The sequence below is a fragment of the Sphaerodactylus townsendi genome, linkage group LG06 (genome assembly GCF_021028975.2).
Source record: "Sphaerodactylus townsendi isolate TG3544 linkage group LG06, MPM_Stown_v2.3, whole genome shotgun sequence".
In the NCBI taxonomy this organism is placed as follows: domain Eukaryota; kingdom Metazoa; phylum Chordata; class Lepidosauria; order Squamata; family Sphaerodactylidae; genus Sphaerodactylus; species Sphaerodactylus townsendi.
Genome location: NC_059430.1, coordinates 78318992 through 78333186, shown reverse-complemented (window position 1 = coordinate 78333186; position 14195 = coordinate 78318992). Strand labels below are relative to the sequence as shown.

At 45.7% G+C, this 14195-nt stretch overlaps 1 protein-coding gene across 5 annotated transcripts in view; it reads right to left on the bottom strand.

Annotated features, from left to right (window-relative positions):
* Window positions 1-12424, bottom strand: part of MAPK11 (mitogen-activated protein kinase 11) — a 105114-nt gene extending 92690 nt beyond the window's left edge. For 4 of the 5 annotated variants that reach the window (XM_048499243.1, XM_048499244.1, XM_048499242.1 and 1 more), the window contains exon 1: window positions 12127-12424. In XM_048499243.1, coding sequence (XP_048355200.1) covers window positions 12127-12239 — 113 coding nt within the window. In that variant the 5' untranslated portion in view covers window positions 12240-12424. The remainder of the gene's footprint in view (window positions 1-12126) is intronic. The other variant, XM_048499245.1, reaches the window with a different exon arrangement.
* Window positions 12425-14195: the final 1771 nt, after the last annotated feature.

Here is a 14195-nt window from a genome sequence, read left to right as displayed (position 1 = left end):
CACTTTTTATGTATTTATTGCAGAAGGGCTGGCCAAAACTAAGCTGCTGGAGGTCAAAGTGGGGCAAACGGTAATTCTCAGGGTTTCTGTCTCAAACTGCCCATTCCAGAAGTACACAGAAAATTCTAAATTTATTTATAGTCCTCTCCCACAGAGACTTGAGGCAGATTATGCAGTTGAGCAAAGCAATGAGCACTGTAAAACATACAATCAATGTACAACAAAACGGGATTACAAAATTCACATGCAACATACTGTACTACAGTGTACTACATACTGTACTAAAATACTGTACTACAGTGAGAAAGTATCAAATATACGACAAACAACAAAATACAACAGTGTTACAAAAAAGTCAGGGAGCAAACTATTATTATATAAACGATACCTCATATTTCACAGGCATTAACTGCAACCCTTTTATAAAAAGCTCTCTTGAGCTACCCTGTTTTACACATTCTGAGGAATGATCAAAGCATAAGAGTCTTCCTGAGGCAGGCCGTTCTACCAGGCAGGAATCACAACAGAAAATGCACATGTACACTAGAACTATTGATAGTACCCATTACTGTTAAATGAGTCTCTTGTGCAACCACATCTAGTATCTCAGTTAAAACACACCACTCTAGGATAAGTCAAGCATGCTAGAGAGATGACAATAGATTATCACTTGTAGCAACTACACCTACACATTTAGTTGAATGAAATATACGTGTTAGAAAGCCATAACTAATATGGACTTCCAGCAACTAAGACAAATGTGCAATCAGTGTGTGACAATTTAATCTTGCCTACCCATGAGATCATGAAACAGCCCCATGAACTCTTGGCTACTGTGTCTGAAATCAACGGTGATGTTTAAATGTTAGATCATGCATGAAATAATGCAGAAAAAATATATAGTCAAGAAAAGCTTGTCATCTATAGATGAGAACATTGGCTGCATTTTCTCTGGACTTCCAGATTCTTTGTATTAAAATCACAATGCACAATGTATTAAATGCACACAATGTATTAAAATCTCAATGCACAATAACCGCCCATAAAAGAGGTACCCACACATTTTTTTTTCATTTTGGCCATTTATACCATTAGAATAGCCAAGCCCGTGATGAAGGTTGGGGGATCCCCTGTCCCCAGCTACCACCACCACCACTCTAAGAGTCAGCAAGAAAAAAAGAAATGAAAAAATGTCCATCACTCCAACAGCATAACATCACTTTCAGGTTATAAATCACGTCAGTCCTCTCTAGGAGTCACTGGGAACTCTATGGTTTTACCAGAGAGTTTCTGGCAATTCCTAGAGAGGACTGACATCAATGCTGGGTTTTCCAAAAACATGACATCACAACATTGCCAACAGAGCCCCCTGCCCCTTGCTCCTGATGGCAGTTAGGTCGTGCATGGCAACCCTATACTGAATCTTTTCCCCACTGTGACCAAAAACATCATTCTGTTCTCCATTTTACCCTAATTTATGAGTTACGTTGGGCTATGAGTGTATGACTGGACTCAGGAGGCTTACATGACATAATGGAGATTTGAGGCTGGGTCTCCCAGATCCTAGTGTGACATTCTGACCCAGAGGTCCCCAATGTGCTGGCTGGGTGCCATAGCGCCTGCTGGTATCTTTCCTGGTACTTGCCAAGTGTCTTTAGAAAATGAGTGGGCAAGAAGGGCTCCTACCCACTGAGTCTTAAAACAACACTATTTTGCTGACAGCTGCCACTATAATACTGGTTTTATTCTTTCTTTCACTATCTTTTCCAGTGTATCTTTAAAAATTACTCCTCTTGTGACTTGTACCTGGGCTTCTTTGTGTGTGTGGCTCTGCATCCTACTGTGCCAGTTTTTATGGCTGTGTCAGAATTCCAAAGCTGCCCACAAGATCAAAAAAGTTGGGGACCCCGACCCTCACCACTATATCTCACATCACCTTACAGATCTGTAACTTGTTTGAGAATTTAACACTACCTCACATTTTTTCTTGATGACACACCTGGGGAAAAAACCCTAATCTTCCTTTCAAGTAACTAGGGTAAATTTGTTCAAGCCATTCTCAGTCCAGCACTTTATTTGTTACAATACAGTCCTCATCAACAGATCTATGGTTCCAGTGCCATTATATTTAATGTTATTATTAAACATACGTAATTAGTTGATTTTCCTACTCAAAGAGCAATACCGACTTTTCCTTCTCAAAATCAATACCAACAAAGAACATAATAGTGTAAAAGAGCTATCAAAATTTCCACAATAGTAGTTTGCTTCAAAGAACAGAAATCAAAAAACAGAAATCAGAAGATACAGTACTATTTTTATTAAATGACATAAGAAAAAGTCCAGTAAAATGATTGGAGTGTCAAGTTAGACTTGGGCCCTTTCCGCACAGCAAATGTAAAACAGGTTGCAGGAGGGATAAATGAACCCATTGTAGTCTTGGGCCATTTGCATGGTTGGGCATCCCATGGTCAGCAAACACATTGGCCTGGGCGCACGGCTTCACACGGAGGAGCTTCCCCGCCCCCCACTCACCTCCCTCGGCTGCGTAGCTACGAAGCCTGGCAGGCATGGACCTCCACAGCCATGCTGCCGTCTCTGTGCCCCTCAAAAAATATGCAGCAGGGAGACGGGGACTGGAAAACAAGGAAGGACAGCCAAGTAACACACTTCCTGGGGCAGCAGTTCACTTGCCCATGGCTGCAATTCACGTTAAAACAAAAGAATCACAGATAGCGTGATTCTTGAAAAAAACAGGTTGGGGGAAATGTGGAATGGACCTGCATTCTGTGCGAAGTTCCCCCCAACACGGGTTTTATACCGTGGTTAGCCTGTGTTTATTGGCCCATGCAGAAGGGGCCTTGGAGAAACCTAGATTCAAGTACCCACTGTCCTTAAATCTTAGGGCCAAACTACACGAGATGGCATGCTTAAGTCTGCCCCCAGGATGTGACTTCATTTTGTTGAGTGAGTTTCCATCAGAAAACTCCTTTTAACAGTGCCATAGGCTCCAAATTCTCATTGGGACCAGTGTGGTGCAAGAGGGGGAGGAGTTTCCACATTCTCTGGTCCATTTTGGGTTGGAAAATCAGCATTGAGTCCCTCTTTGCCCTGCACCACACTGACCCTTACCAGAAAGAAGTCTCTGTGGCACTGTTAAAAGGAGTTCCCCAGTGGAAATTCACTCTACAAAACAGAGGTGCACCCCTGAGGTACACTCAGGGATGCCATCTTGTCAACCTTGGCCTTTACTGAGTGACTTTCAGCTAATCATTTTCTCCCAGCTTAATTTACCATAAAAGGTAAGAATAAAATGGAAGAGAGCAGAACCACATATGCTTCCCTTAGCCCCTTGGAGGAAAGGAGGAATAAATATAAAATTATATAAATTATAATAAGAGTTTGCATCAGTAAGTAACCCCACATTATGTTTAAAAGCAACAATTAGCTACTTTTTCTGTTACAACTGTCACTCTACATAAATCGAACGTTCATTTGCTACCATCAATAAGTCCAATATGAGTTACTATGGTACTAATATTTATTTATTTAATGCATTTTATCCCACCTTTTCTACAAGAAGCTCAGGGCAATATGTACCTCATTCTCCTCCCCTCCATTTTTTCTTCACAACAGCCCTGTATGGTAGGGTTAGGCTGAGAAGAGTGATTGGTCCAAGGTCACCCAGTAAGATTCCATGGCACAGTGGGGATTTCAATGTGGGTCTCTCAGGTCCTAGTCTAACACCATAACCTCTACACCATGCTGGCTCTGCCCTGTCAATGTATTTAGACAATAATTCTCTATCATACAACAGTACCGACTGAAGCATAAAACAATTAATGATGATAGAGACAGGATTTATCTCTGGTTTCTCGATTACTTCCTAACCACATGATATAACTCTTGAATTGGAAGGTAACAAATAGAAATGAGAGAGCTGTTGAATCCAAATTGTGTTTGTTCTCTCTCCTGACTGTTCCTCATCCCAGACCAGTATTGCTTCAACAGAGTTCTGTTTCCTCTTGTGTCTTAAGCCAAAACTCCCATTAACGTTAAAGCCAACAGCCACAGAACTTATACAAACACAACCCACATTATTATTAAGAAGGCAATCACTTGTGCAAGTGAGAGACAGACAAGCCAGGCAACAAAATACCCCTAAAGCAATCAGAACAGGACAGAAAGTGGTCAATTTTCTCAGAATGTTATCAAGTACATCTAAGACAGTCTTGCATATTTTCCAAAGTGATGCATGCCTTCATTTCCTTCTAAGAAGCTAAATTTAATTTCCAATTCATACACTGACTCTGCAGAAAAATCAGTGGTATTACTAAAATATTACTGAAAACAATGTGGCCAGAAAAATCAAATGTTTTAACAGATGGATCAGTTGTAAACACACACTCTTCCTTTTCATTGCAAATATCCTAGATCTCTTTTCCCATGACATTGGTCTTCTAGACATATATTTATGGGAATTACAAAATACCAAATCCTGGAAATCATGCAGGCCTCCACAATAACCAACAGAATAAGCTTATACAATCAGTGAGATTTGTAAGCACAACATGATCACTTATTCTTCTAAGCAATTGTCATGTGAGCAATTTGTCTCACATGAACAATGTTTAGCCTCATAACATACAGTTCGTTAACAGAGGGCCATATAGAAAGAAAATGGCAACCAGGGCAAGCGCCAAAATCACACCCCCTCATAAAGCTCAAAATATACTCTTCTTAGCCTGGGTTGCCACCAGTGGTGGGATTCAAATAATTTAACAACTGGTTGTTCACAAGCACAATTTAACAGCCGGTTCTGCTGAAGTCGTGCGGATCTGCTAAATCCCACCACTGATTGCCACTCACCATCCAAAAAAGCATCTAGATGTCTTCTCTAGAAGTCTTCATCCCCATCAAGGGAAGTCTTCAGTCCCATCAGCCTCATCACCTCTCAAACTTGGAACAGTGGCGAGGGCTGGTCTGTTCTGGTCCACGGTCCCCTTCATAGTCAATTTCCCTCTCCCTTTCCTCTCTCCTCATGCTCCTTTTCCAGGGGAGATCCCTGTGCACAGAGGAAGAAGGGAGGATGCGACCTGGGGGTGCCCTCCGCACTCTCTTCCCAAGCAGAGCCCGGAATGGCAGGCTTCTCTCCCTGGGGGTGCACTCTGAGACAAGATGTAGGATCTTGGCTGGTTCAGGCTGTGGAGGAGGCAGGTCAGATCGTAACCCCTGCAGCTCCCATCCCCCCCATGGGCATCCTCCCCTCGTCAAGTTGGCCGGTGTTTCCGTTAATTATGTTTAACTTCATGCCAGGAGCAGAGCGACCACATAAAGCAGGAACAAGGCCAGGGGAGGAGCACCCCTTCCCTGATCTTATCTCCATCCCCAGGCCCTTCCTGGCCACTCTCCTCCACTAAAGGAAATGCTTTTAGTTATTTTCTTCCGGGGGGAGGGGGGATAGTCCATGTTTCTCTCCTCCCTCACCATTGCCGCCACACAAAATGCCAAAATAATTTTCTTTTAAGTTTACTTAAGTTTAACTTTGTGCTAGAAGAGCCGCTGGCCTGGGAGGAGACTGGAAGCAGGGACGAGGCAAGGGAAGGGATTCCTCTTCCCTAACCTTGGCCCTTTCCCCACTTACCTTATGCCAAGCTTAACGCTTCTCTTATCATCACGAAGTAATATCAGCTTGGGGTCCCAAGGCACTCCCCACTCACTGGAGTGTGCATGGACAACGCCAGCACAGCCTCGGGATGCAGCCGCTCTCACGCCTCCTTAGCGTGCGGTTTTCCGCTCCTCTTCAAAACTGAGCTTTTTGAATAACCTCGAGGAGAGCGTGGGGTTGTGGGGAAGGGCGGGGGGTCACCCCGGGGTTTCTCTTAGGACTTCTACCAGCCGCTCTCCGGAGTGACGTGGGCTCCATCCCGGCCCAATCAGGGCGAAGGCGGGCTATGCGCATCTCGCATGCGCATCGTCTTCTTCCCCCATTTTCTTTACCAGTAGCCAGGCGTCTGCTCACAGCCTTGAGTGCACACGGCCATCTTCATCTGCTCATACTATCGATTATTCGTTTATTCATTTATCTGCTTATTGCAGCGATATTCGTTTATTCGTTTATTCAAGCATTTGAAACGCGATGGAAGGGGGGTGACATTCACCAAAAGGGGAGAGGCGCTTTCGCTTCTCTGCGCATCTATCCAGCCGCACCCTCGCTGCAAAGCCGAAAAGAAAAGCCGCGATGATCCCATACTCGTTCGTCCTACTTCGGCTCTGGACGAAAGTGAACAGGGTTCAGCGACATTGGTTTGGTCATAGCACTTGCGGGCCATTGTGGGTTTTAAAAAGGGAATGTTGAGTAATGCACGGGAGTCCCCACAAGGTTTTTGCAAAATTTATGGAATTGCAAAGGACGACTGTGCGTCGCGACTTGTGGGCGTGTCTTCCCCGCTCGTTTTTAAAAAGAATTGTTCGACCTCCAAGCCAGCGGACGGACCAATCGGAGTGCAGACCTGCCCTGCCCATCAACGGCACATGGACCAATCAGATTGGAGACCCGCCCTGACCACCAACGAGTAGCGTGCGGCCGTGGGGGAATGCAAGAATTCTGACGCCACGCTAGGTTCGCGGTTTTCAAAAGGTCTTCCGAAGGAGCCGCTGCAGTGGGGACTGTGACTGCGCGCTCAAAAACGCCAGTGTTTTACGAAACCGGTAGGCCTGCGCATTATTTTTAAGGTGGGGAAAGGGCCCTTGTTTCAGCCCCCAGTCTCTTTCCAGCCACTTGCCTGGTATGAGGTTGAAGGCACAGACTGCTTAATGCAGCCATTGTTGCCCAGTGCCACCAGGGAAAGGTGGGTGAGTGGTGCATGGCCATTGGGGAAGGGCTGTGCTTATGGCAGTAAGTATAGGCAGGAAAGGATGTACAGGCAAGTGATGGGCACGTGGGTGGAGAGGCAAGAAGAAAAATGCCAGCAGGTAGCAGTTATAGAAGAAAAGGGCTCCCAAAACCTAGCACTGGCCATGAGAGCATTCAATGTATGACGATACTCTTTTCCACATAAAGATTAAAGAGTGGTCAGTTGTGGTGCAGTGGAAGAGAAAGTAGTGTGCTTCTGCAGTAGAAAAATAGATTATAGACCTAGATAAGTGAAATAAGTGGGAATATCTGTATATCTTTGTTTTGCTAAATTAAAAAATGTGGATATTCTTGAAAAGAATATTAATTTTTTTCTATTTGTCTGGGGGTTGCTGCGTTGGCTCGCCCCGGACTTGGATGGCTGGGAGGCGGGGCTAACAGCGCGGCGGCAGCAGGACCACGCAACGCCCGGCTTAGCCGGCAGCTGCGGCTCCTCTCGCCATCGACGGGGCGTGGCCGGGACGATGGCGAGGCCGGGAACGCCCCTGAGGACCCAGGGAGTCTTCAAAAGGTGAGGAAGGCCGGGAAAGCGAGGCTGGCCGCAGCGGGGCGTGGGAGGGTTGTGCGGGAGCCCAAGGAGGTCGGGGAAAGAGTCGTGGGGGAAGGGAGGTGGAGCAGAGAGAGAGAGAACGGAGAAGCAGAAGGAAGAGGAGTGAGAGAGAGTGGAGAAGCAGAAGGAAGGGGAGAGAGGGAGAGTGGAGGAACGGAAGAGAGAGGAGAGAGAGAGAGCAGAGAAGTAGGAGAGACCGGAAAGTGGGAGCGCGGAGGCAACTTGGGGGAAGGAAAGGAGACCAGGGAGGGGAGAGAGGCTGACCGGGGAAGGGACGACAGACCCCAATAGGGGGGCTGCCGACCCCAGATGCCTGTGGGGAGAGCCCAGCAGAAAGTGAGGGCTTCCCCTCACCCCTCGGAGGTCACCCTGTGGTTTAGACATGACTGCATTGAGAGCCCCAAAGACCGGGGCTACAGACGAGGTGCCCAACACCTCGGAAAGGGACGGTGGGACGGCTTGTCAGCCACGACCGCAGGAGGGGGAGGGGGAACGCCACACTATTAAAAATTGTGCCTCTTTCCCCCATTCCAGAGCTAGTCAGACCCAACATGTATTGGCTTTGGAAACAATACCCAGGGTTGGTATCAATTACATTATGCCTATCAATGGAGGGAGGAACAGAACTAGGTAGGCTGAATGCAAATCCTGTGTCTGGGTGGAATCCATTCTTCATGAACTTAGTATGCCCTTGGCCTTTAATTCTGGTGTTTTTAAGTACTAGTAGCTAAGTTTTGTCAATTCTCAGAGTCTCTTCTTTCTTGTTCAAGTTGTCTTGGTGTTTGTGAATTTCAATGGCCTTCCTGTGCAGTCTGATATAGCAATCTTCCGAATTTTCCAGAATTTCAGTGGACTCCACCCAGACACAGGATTTGCATTCACCAATACTGCTGCTGCTGCAGGGAATGCAAATGCAATTACAATGTAAATGGACTGATAACCCCATCTGCAATACAATGCACACAACCACACCTTTGCATAGCAAATTCCACCCAAAAACTTACTGATTGGTTCCCCACCCTGGGTCATGGACAATATATACTCCATTAAACATTATCTTCTCACTAGACACAGTGTGTAACGGACCTCTCTGTGATACACCTCTGAAGATGCCAGCCACAAATGCAGACGAAACGTTAGGAACAAGATCTACTAGAACATGGCCACACAGCCCGGAAAACCAAACAATTGGTTGTTTACAAGCACCATTTTAACAACCGGTCCTGCCGAAGTGGTGTGAACCTGCTGAATCCCACCACTGCTTCTGGAGCTCTTCACAGTCTGTTTTGTATTTCACCGTACTGACTAGTTTAGGGCCATCTATAAACTTGGCCATTAACTCCAGATAATTTATGAACTCAAACAGAACCGATCCTAATTCAAATCCATAAAAAATGCCAAGATTCTCATTTTCCCTTTTTTATATTAAGTCCTATAAACCCTTCATGGTCTAGGCCCCATATAACTGTGTGGCATCTTTCCCATGATGCTCCTCTTCATTAGCTTTGTTTGAATGTGGAAGACAGGATAATACTATTTGAGCACTGTTCCGCCCGCTCCACAGGGCTTTCCTCAGGTGTGGGAAGCCTGAAAAAGCTGGGAACTCCCCCCCCCCCCACTCCAACTTCCCCATAGGGGAGAATAGATATAAGCTGCAAAAATCGTGGTGTCTCTCCACTAGCATACAGGAGCCGAGAAGGGTTTGGATCCGACTAAGGTTGATCCCCCCCCCTCCCCAGAATGCTGGCGTAGCTGGGATGGCGTGCAGGTGCCAGTATGAGGTTGGTGAGGAATGACTCAGCGACTGGGTCCAAGTGGATTTGCGCCTCCACCAGCTGAGAGGGCATTTATGCTGCTGGAAGCCCACGCCACATTCAGAGTGGGATTCCTTCCTATTGCACTGTCCAAGACCCAGTGCTGCAAAAGAGAAGGAACACTGTCTGCTCACTCCAGAGTCTGAGTGGAACCTTTCTTTTCTCTTTCCCCCTCCCTGCTGTGCTTATGTTTTTATGTTACAGCACTTTCAGAAATGTGGAATGTAGGTTGTTTTGAACTGGGGGGTGATGGTTCTCCTCTGGACTGTGGGACTGGAGGGGTGCCATCCCCCCCCTTGAGAACTGGTAGTCAGGGGTGGAGTGATGTGATGTGGGGGTTGACAGGGTTTTAATGTTGGCTACAATGCTGGCTATGCTTAGTTTTGGTAATACCGTGTTTCCCCGAAAATAAGACAGGGTCTTATTAACTTTTGCTCCAAAAGATGCATCAGGGCTTATTTTCAGGGGATGTTTCCCCCCCCCCCATGATTTTGTGCCCCCCACGTGACCAAATCAGCTGTGCCAGGGAATCTATAACTAGGACTTATTTTTGGAGTAAGGCTTATATTTCAAGCATCCTCCAAAAATTAAAAAAAATTAAAAAAACATGCTTATTTTCAGGGAAACAGAGTGGAAGTCTAAATGCTTATTTCTGATGTTGTTTCACAATAAAGAAATCCACTGAATACAGAGTCTTGTTATTGAAAAGTCCAGGGGCACCCCATTTCAAGATGTGTTTCTTTCAAGTCTAATTGCAGTTTGGCTTACAGAAGTTTATGACAACTAATTTGTAATGATATTTTAGAAGGGTAGTTTTAATTGAGCTACTGGTTGTTGTTTTTAACTGCAATGTGACCTGCCTAGCTGCTTTTGAAGAAAAAGCAGGCTAGGAGAATTGTAAAATAAGAAGTGCCCTTTTATGCTCTGCCCATGCAAACGGGAGATGGTTGTCAGTGGGATATAGCAGTTAGTGTCAGACTAGGTTCTGGAAGACTCCAGGTTCAATCCTCCCCTCCACTGATCTAAGAAAACTTACTGGGTGTGAGTGACCATGGGCCAGTCAAAGGAATATTGTGTGGATAAATATTAGAATGTTGTGAACCCTTGTATGTTCCCAGTGGGAAGAAAAGTGGGATGTAAATAAATACATGCTCTCATTTACTTTATTTATATCCCACCTTTCTCACTGAGACCCAAGGTGGATTACACAGTGTTTCTATGGAGCCCAAAGGATGGTATACAAAGGTTTCCCTGGTAGTCATTCATCTGAGGATTGACAGACCTGCAATCCTATAAATGCTTTTCTGGGAGCAAGTCCCACTGAATACCCTTGTGCACCCTTCCAAGTAGACCTCTTTAAGATGCTCCCAAAATTGCTATACTGAGTGGCTTTAGACTACATTTTTGGCCCCAAAGCAGAAGACCTGTAAATCCTAAAATCACCAATCAGGGGTGGGTGTGTGTGTGTGTGTGTGTGTGTGTGTGTGTGTGTGTGTGTGTGTGTGTGTGTGTGTGTGTGTGTGTGTGTGTGTGTGTGTGTGTGTGTGTGTGTGTGTGTGTGTGTGTGTGTGTGTGTGTGTGTGTGTGTGTGTGTGTGTGTGTGTGTGTGTGCGCGCGCCACAGAGAGAGGGGAAAGAAGGTCTAATGTTTTATTCATTTGGAGTTTAGTATCAGAGACTCTGTTTTAGGAGGCCCTTCCCAGACTGAACCTTGCTGCCTCCAAAAACAATTTCAGATTTGACCATAAAAGATGTGTGAACAAAACCATCAGCCTGCCAAACTCTCATTCATGTGTGCAGTTTAGTGATAAAAAATGAGGTCTTAAACACTTGCCTGAGGAAAGCCTCTTTCCAGGGCTAGTGTGGCCTGGGGTTACCCCTAGCAACCCATGAGGAATTCCATGCTGAACAGTATTTGAAGAACAGCAGATCTCTGGCTGACTCGGCTGTTGCTGCTGACTCCAGTGGGGGCAGGGAAAAAGCTGTAATCTGGTGTTCATAAAACCCTGTGTCTCCACACACAGGTCAAACTGCACATGCATATTCCATTACAAAAGATACCAGTGATAACTGTTTCATACGGCTGTTCCCAATACACATATTCAGATTCTCAAAATGCACAAGCCAAAAAGGCCCTACTCAAACAGAAAGAAATCCCTTTTATAAACAGATACAAAAAAGGAAAGTGATACTTTTTGGCAGACGGACTGTGCTGTTTGGTTTCCTCATCTTGAATTTCTTGTTCTCTCTAACCACAAGATCATATCTACAGCACAGGCCTTATCAGTGGGCGCACACACAGGCAGACTTTACTATACACACAATCCTGCCCCTCCCCCAGCCTATGTGCATGCAGATACACCACATATACCCTCCATACTCTACTGATGTCCCCATTTCCACCCCAAGTTCCTCACTAAGTCACATCTACAACTGGATCACTCTGCAGTCCCCCTAACATCACAACTGTTACCGGGCATTCTCCCTCCGACCATCTCGAGGGCTGGGCACTGCCCAGCAGCTGTGCACCCAAGGCGGTTCCCCATGCATGTTCGCTCACCAACACTAGTGCTCATCTCCCAGTGGACATGTCATACACGTCCCACTGGGTCCATTTCATACAGGCACCCGCATAAGGTCGCTCCCGGAGTGCATAGCTCTAGTACTTCTATTGTGTGCTCCATTTCCCATACAAGCCCAACCAGTTTGCAGCATGTAAGTGGGCAGGCCCGGCGGCGGCGCCCACCGTACCCCAGTGCCGCTGTGCATTGTCCCTGGCCAGGCACTGGGAGAGGAGCCTGCACCTGCCCAGAGAGCTGCACCTGCCCTTCGGCCGCCTCCACCTACCACACCGAGCCGTAGGCGCCCGAGCCCACGGGGGTCAGGCGCTGGTAGCGCTGCGGCACCTCCCACACGGTCTTGTTCAAGTCCTGCTTGTAGAAGCCGCCTCGCTCAGACATTGTGCCGCGGTGGTGGCGGTGGCGGCAGTGGTGGCAGCTGCAGCTGCAAGGGGGAAGAAAAAGCCGAGGCTGGCCAAGCACCGGTATAGAGGAGGGACCAGGGGAGGGGAAACGGGAAGAGGCGAGACTCTGAGGAGGGAGGGAGACAGAAGGGATGAATGAAGGAGAGAGACTGATGGGGGAAGGCGCTTCCCTCCGAGGAACTTCGGAAGGTTTTTTCGCTCGTCAGCACAAACTAGACGCCCCCTACTGGTCGTATCGCCGGCCTCACTCATCTCAGCAAATTAATTGCAAACGGGTTCCCAGGCTAGACGGTACTGAGGGCTGTGACTCACTGAAGCTCTCACTGCAGTTAACGTTGCTGGGTTTGTGCTTTCTTTCGCGGCAGAATAAAACAAGAGTCCAGGAGCATCTTCAGGATTAAATCCATTTAGTCCAGGGAAGCTTCAGTTTGTAAGACCTCAGCAGGGCTGTTAACGTTAAGACTTTTTTGGAAGTTGCACAGAAGAGTCAACATGAGTTGAAACAAATTGGCAGCACTTACTCAAGCTTCTGTGTGCCAGAACTCGCTTCATCGGGTGCATGAAGTGTTCAACCGTTGGAGAAATGTATTTCTTCTCAAAGCTGCAGTGGAAAAGTGGGAGGAAGACAGCCTCTCTTTGAAATACAACTGTTTTCCAACACCTTTGTTTGCATCTTAACTGCAATGGTTGAACACTTCATAAATCTGAGGACACTGACTCATGAAAGCTTATCATGGAGTAAATTCATTAGTCTTTAATGTGCCACTGGACTGTAGAATGTACAAGTGGGGTTGTGTTTATTTGGAGAGAAAACCAAGCTAGTTTTACTGAAGGAAAATGGAACCAGATGATTTTCTTTTAATTGTCCATTGCTAAACCATGATAGTGTAGTAACACTGTCAAAATTGATTGCCCCAATCTGTTAGTTCCTCAACTTTAACTTTAATTTGTCTCTAGCCCTTTTTATTGCAGAGATATAAGGGGAAAGGTGCACCCTGTTTGTGCCCCAGGAAGACCTTTGTGGCTGGGATTACACCTTTCCCCAGAAACCATACAGAGACCTATGAGTTATGGCATTAAGCAACTTGTGTGTATTTTTCTAATTTTGGTAGTTTATTTATGCATTGGCTTAAGAAGATCAGCCCTAATGGTCCTGCAAAATATACCACTGGGTAAAGGCTTGTGGCAAGACTTAGATTTAAAGCCTGAAACTAAACATATGTTGAATTGACTTGGGAACTAGTGCAAGGGCAGAGGCAGAAGGGAGTGGGAAAAGAAAAGCAACAGTATTCCCCTTTCCCGCACAACTCAAGAGACTTTTAAACTGGGACTTTTCCTTACACTCTATATGGAAAAGTGTTTACTAGCAGCATTGATCTCCATTGATTTAGAAATTTATTCAGCTCCAGACTAAAGCAAAGCAATTTTATCAACAAATGTGATGGTGAGCGGGGGAGAGAATACATTTGGAATTAAGTGTGTTGATAATTTCCCTACCTAGCAATGAAGCCTTTGGGAGAAAAAGAAACAAATGATTTTGTAAAAGTCGGTAATTGTTATAATTTTTGTTTCACTCTACTATGTTGTGGTTTTGTATTTGTGATGGATAGAAAATAGACTGTTTGATTGCTTGAATGCTTCAGAGGAACAAAAACGCTGTTGAAATCATTGAGTAGTACAAAACCAAATGTAAATATAACTAAATGCTTTACAAAGTTAATCAGCATATTTTTCCTGAATTGCAGCTGTTATGAGTTCCAACAGAGGTTGTTTCTGATGACCGTTTTGAGCATGTGGACAGTATTACCTAGGCTTTATAAATGTGAAGACTGGTAAAAGAAACTGATCGTTGAAGATTTCTAATTTGGTTGTGGAGTAACCAGAAAGTAGTTGGGATACTGGAGTTGTTATCTTCATATATCCAAGATGGTGG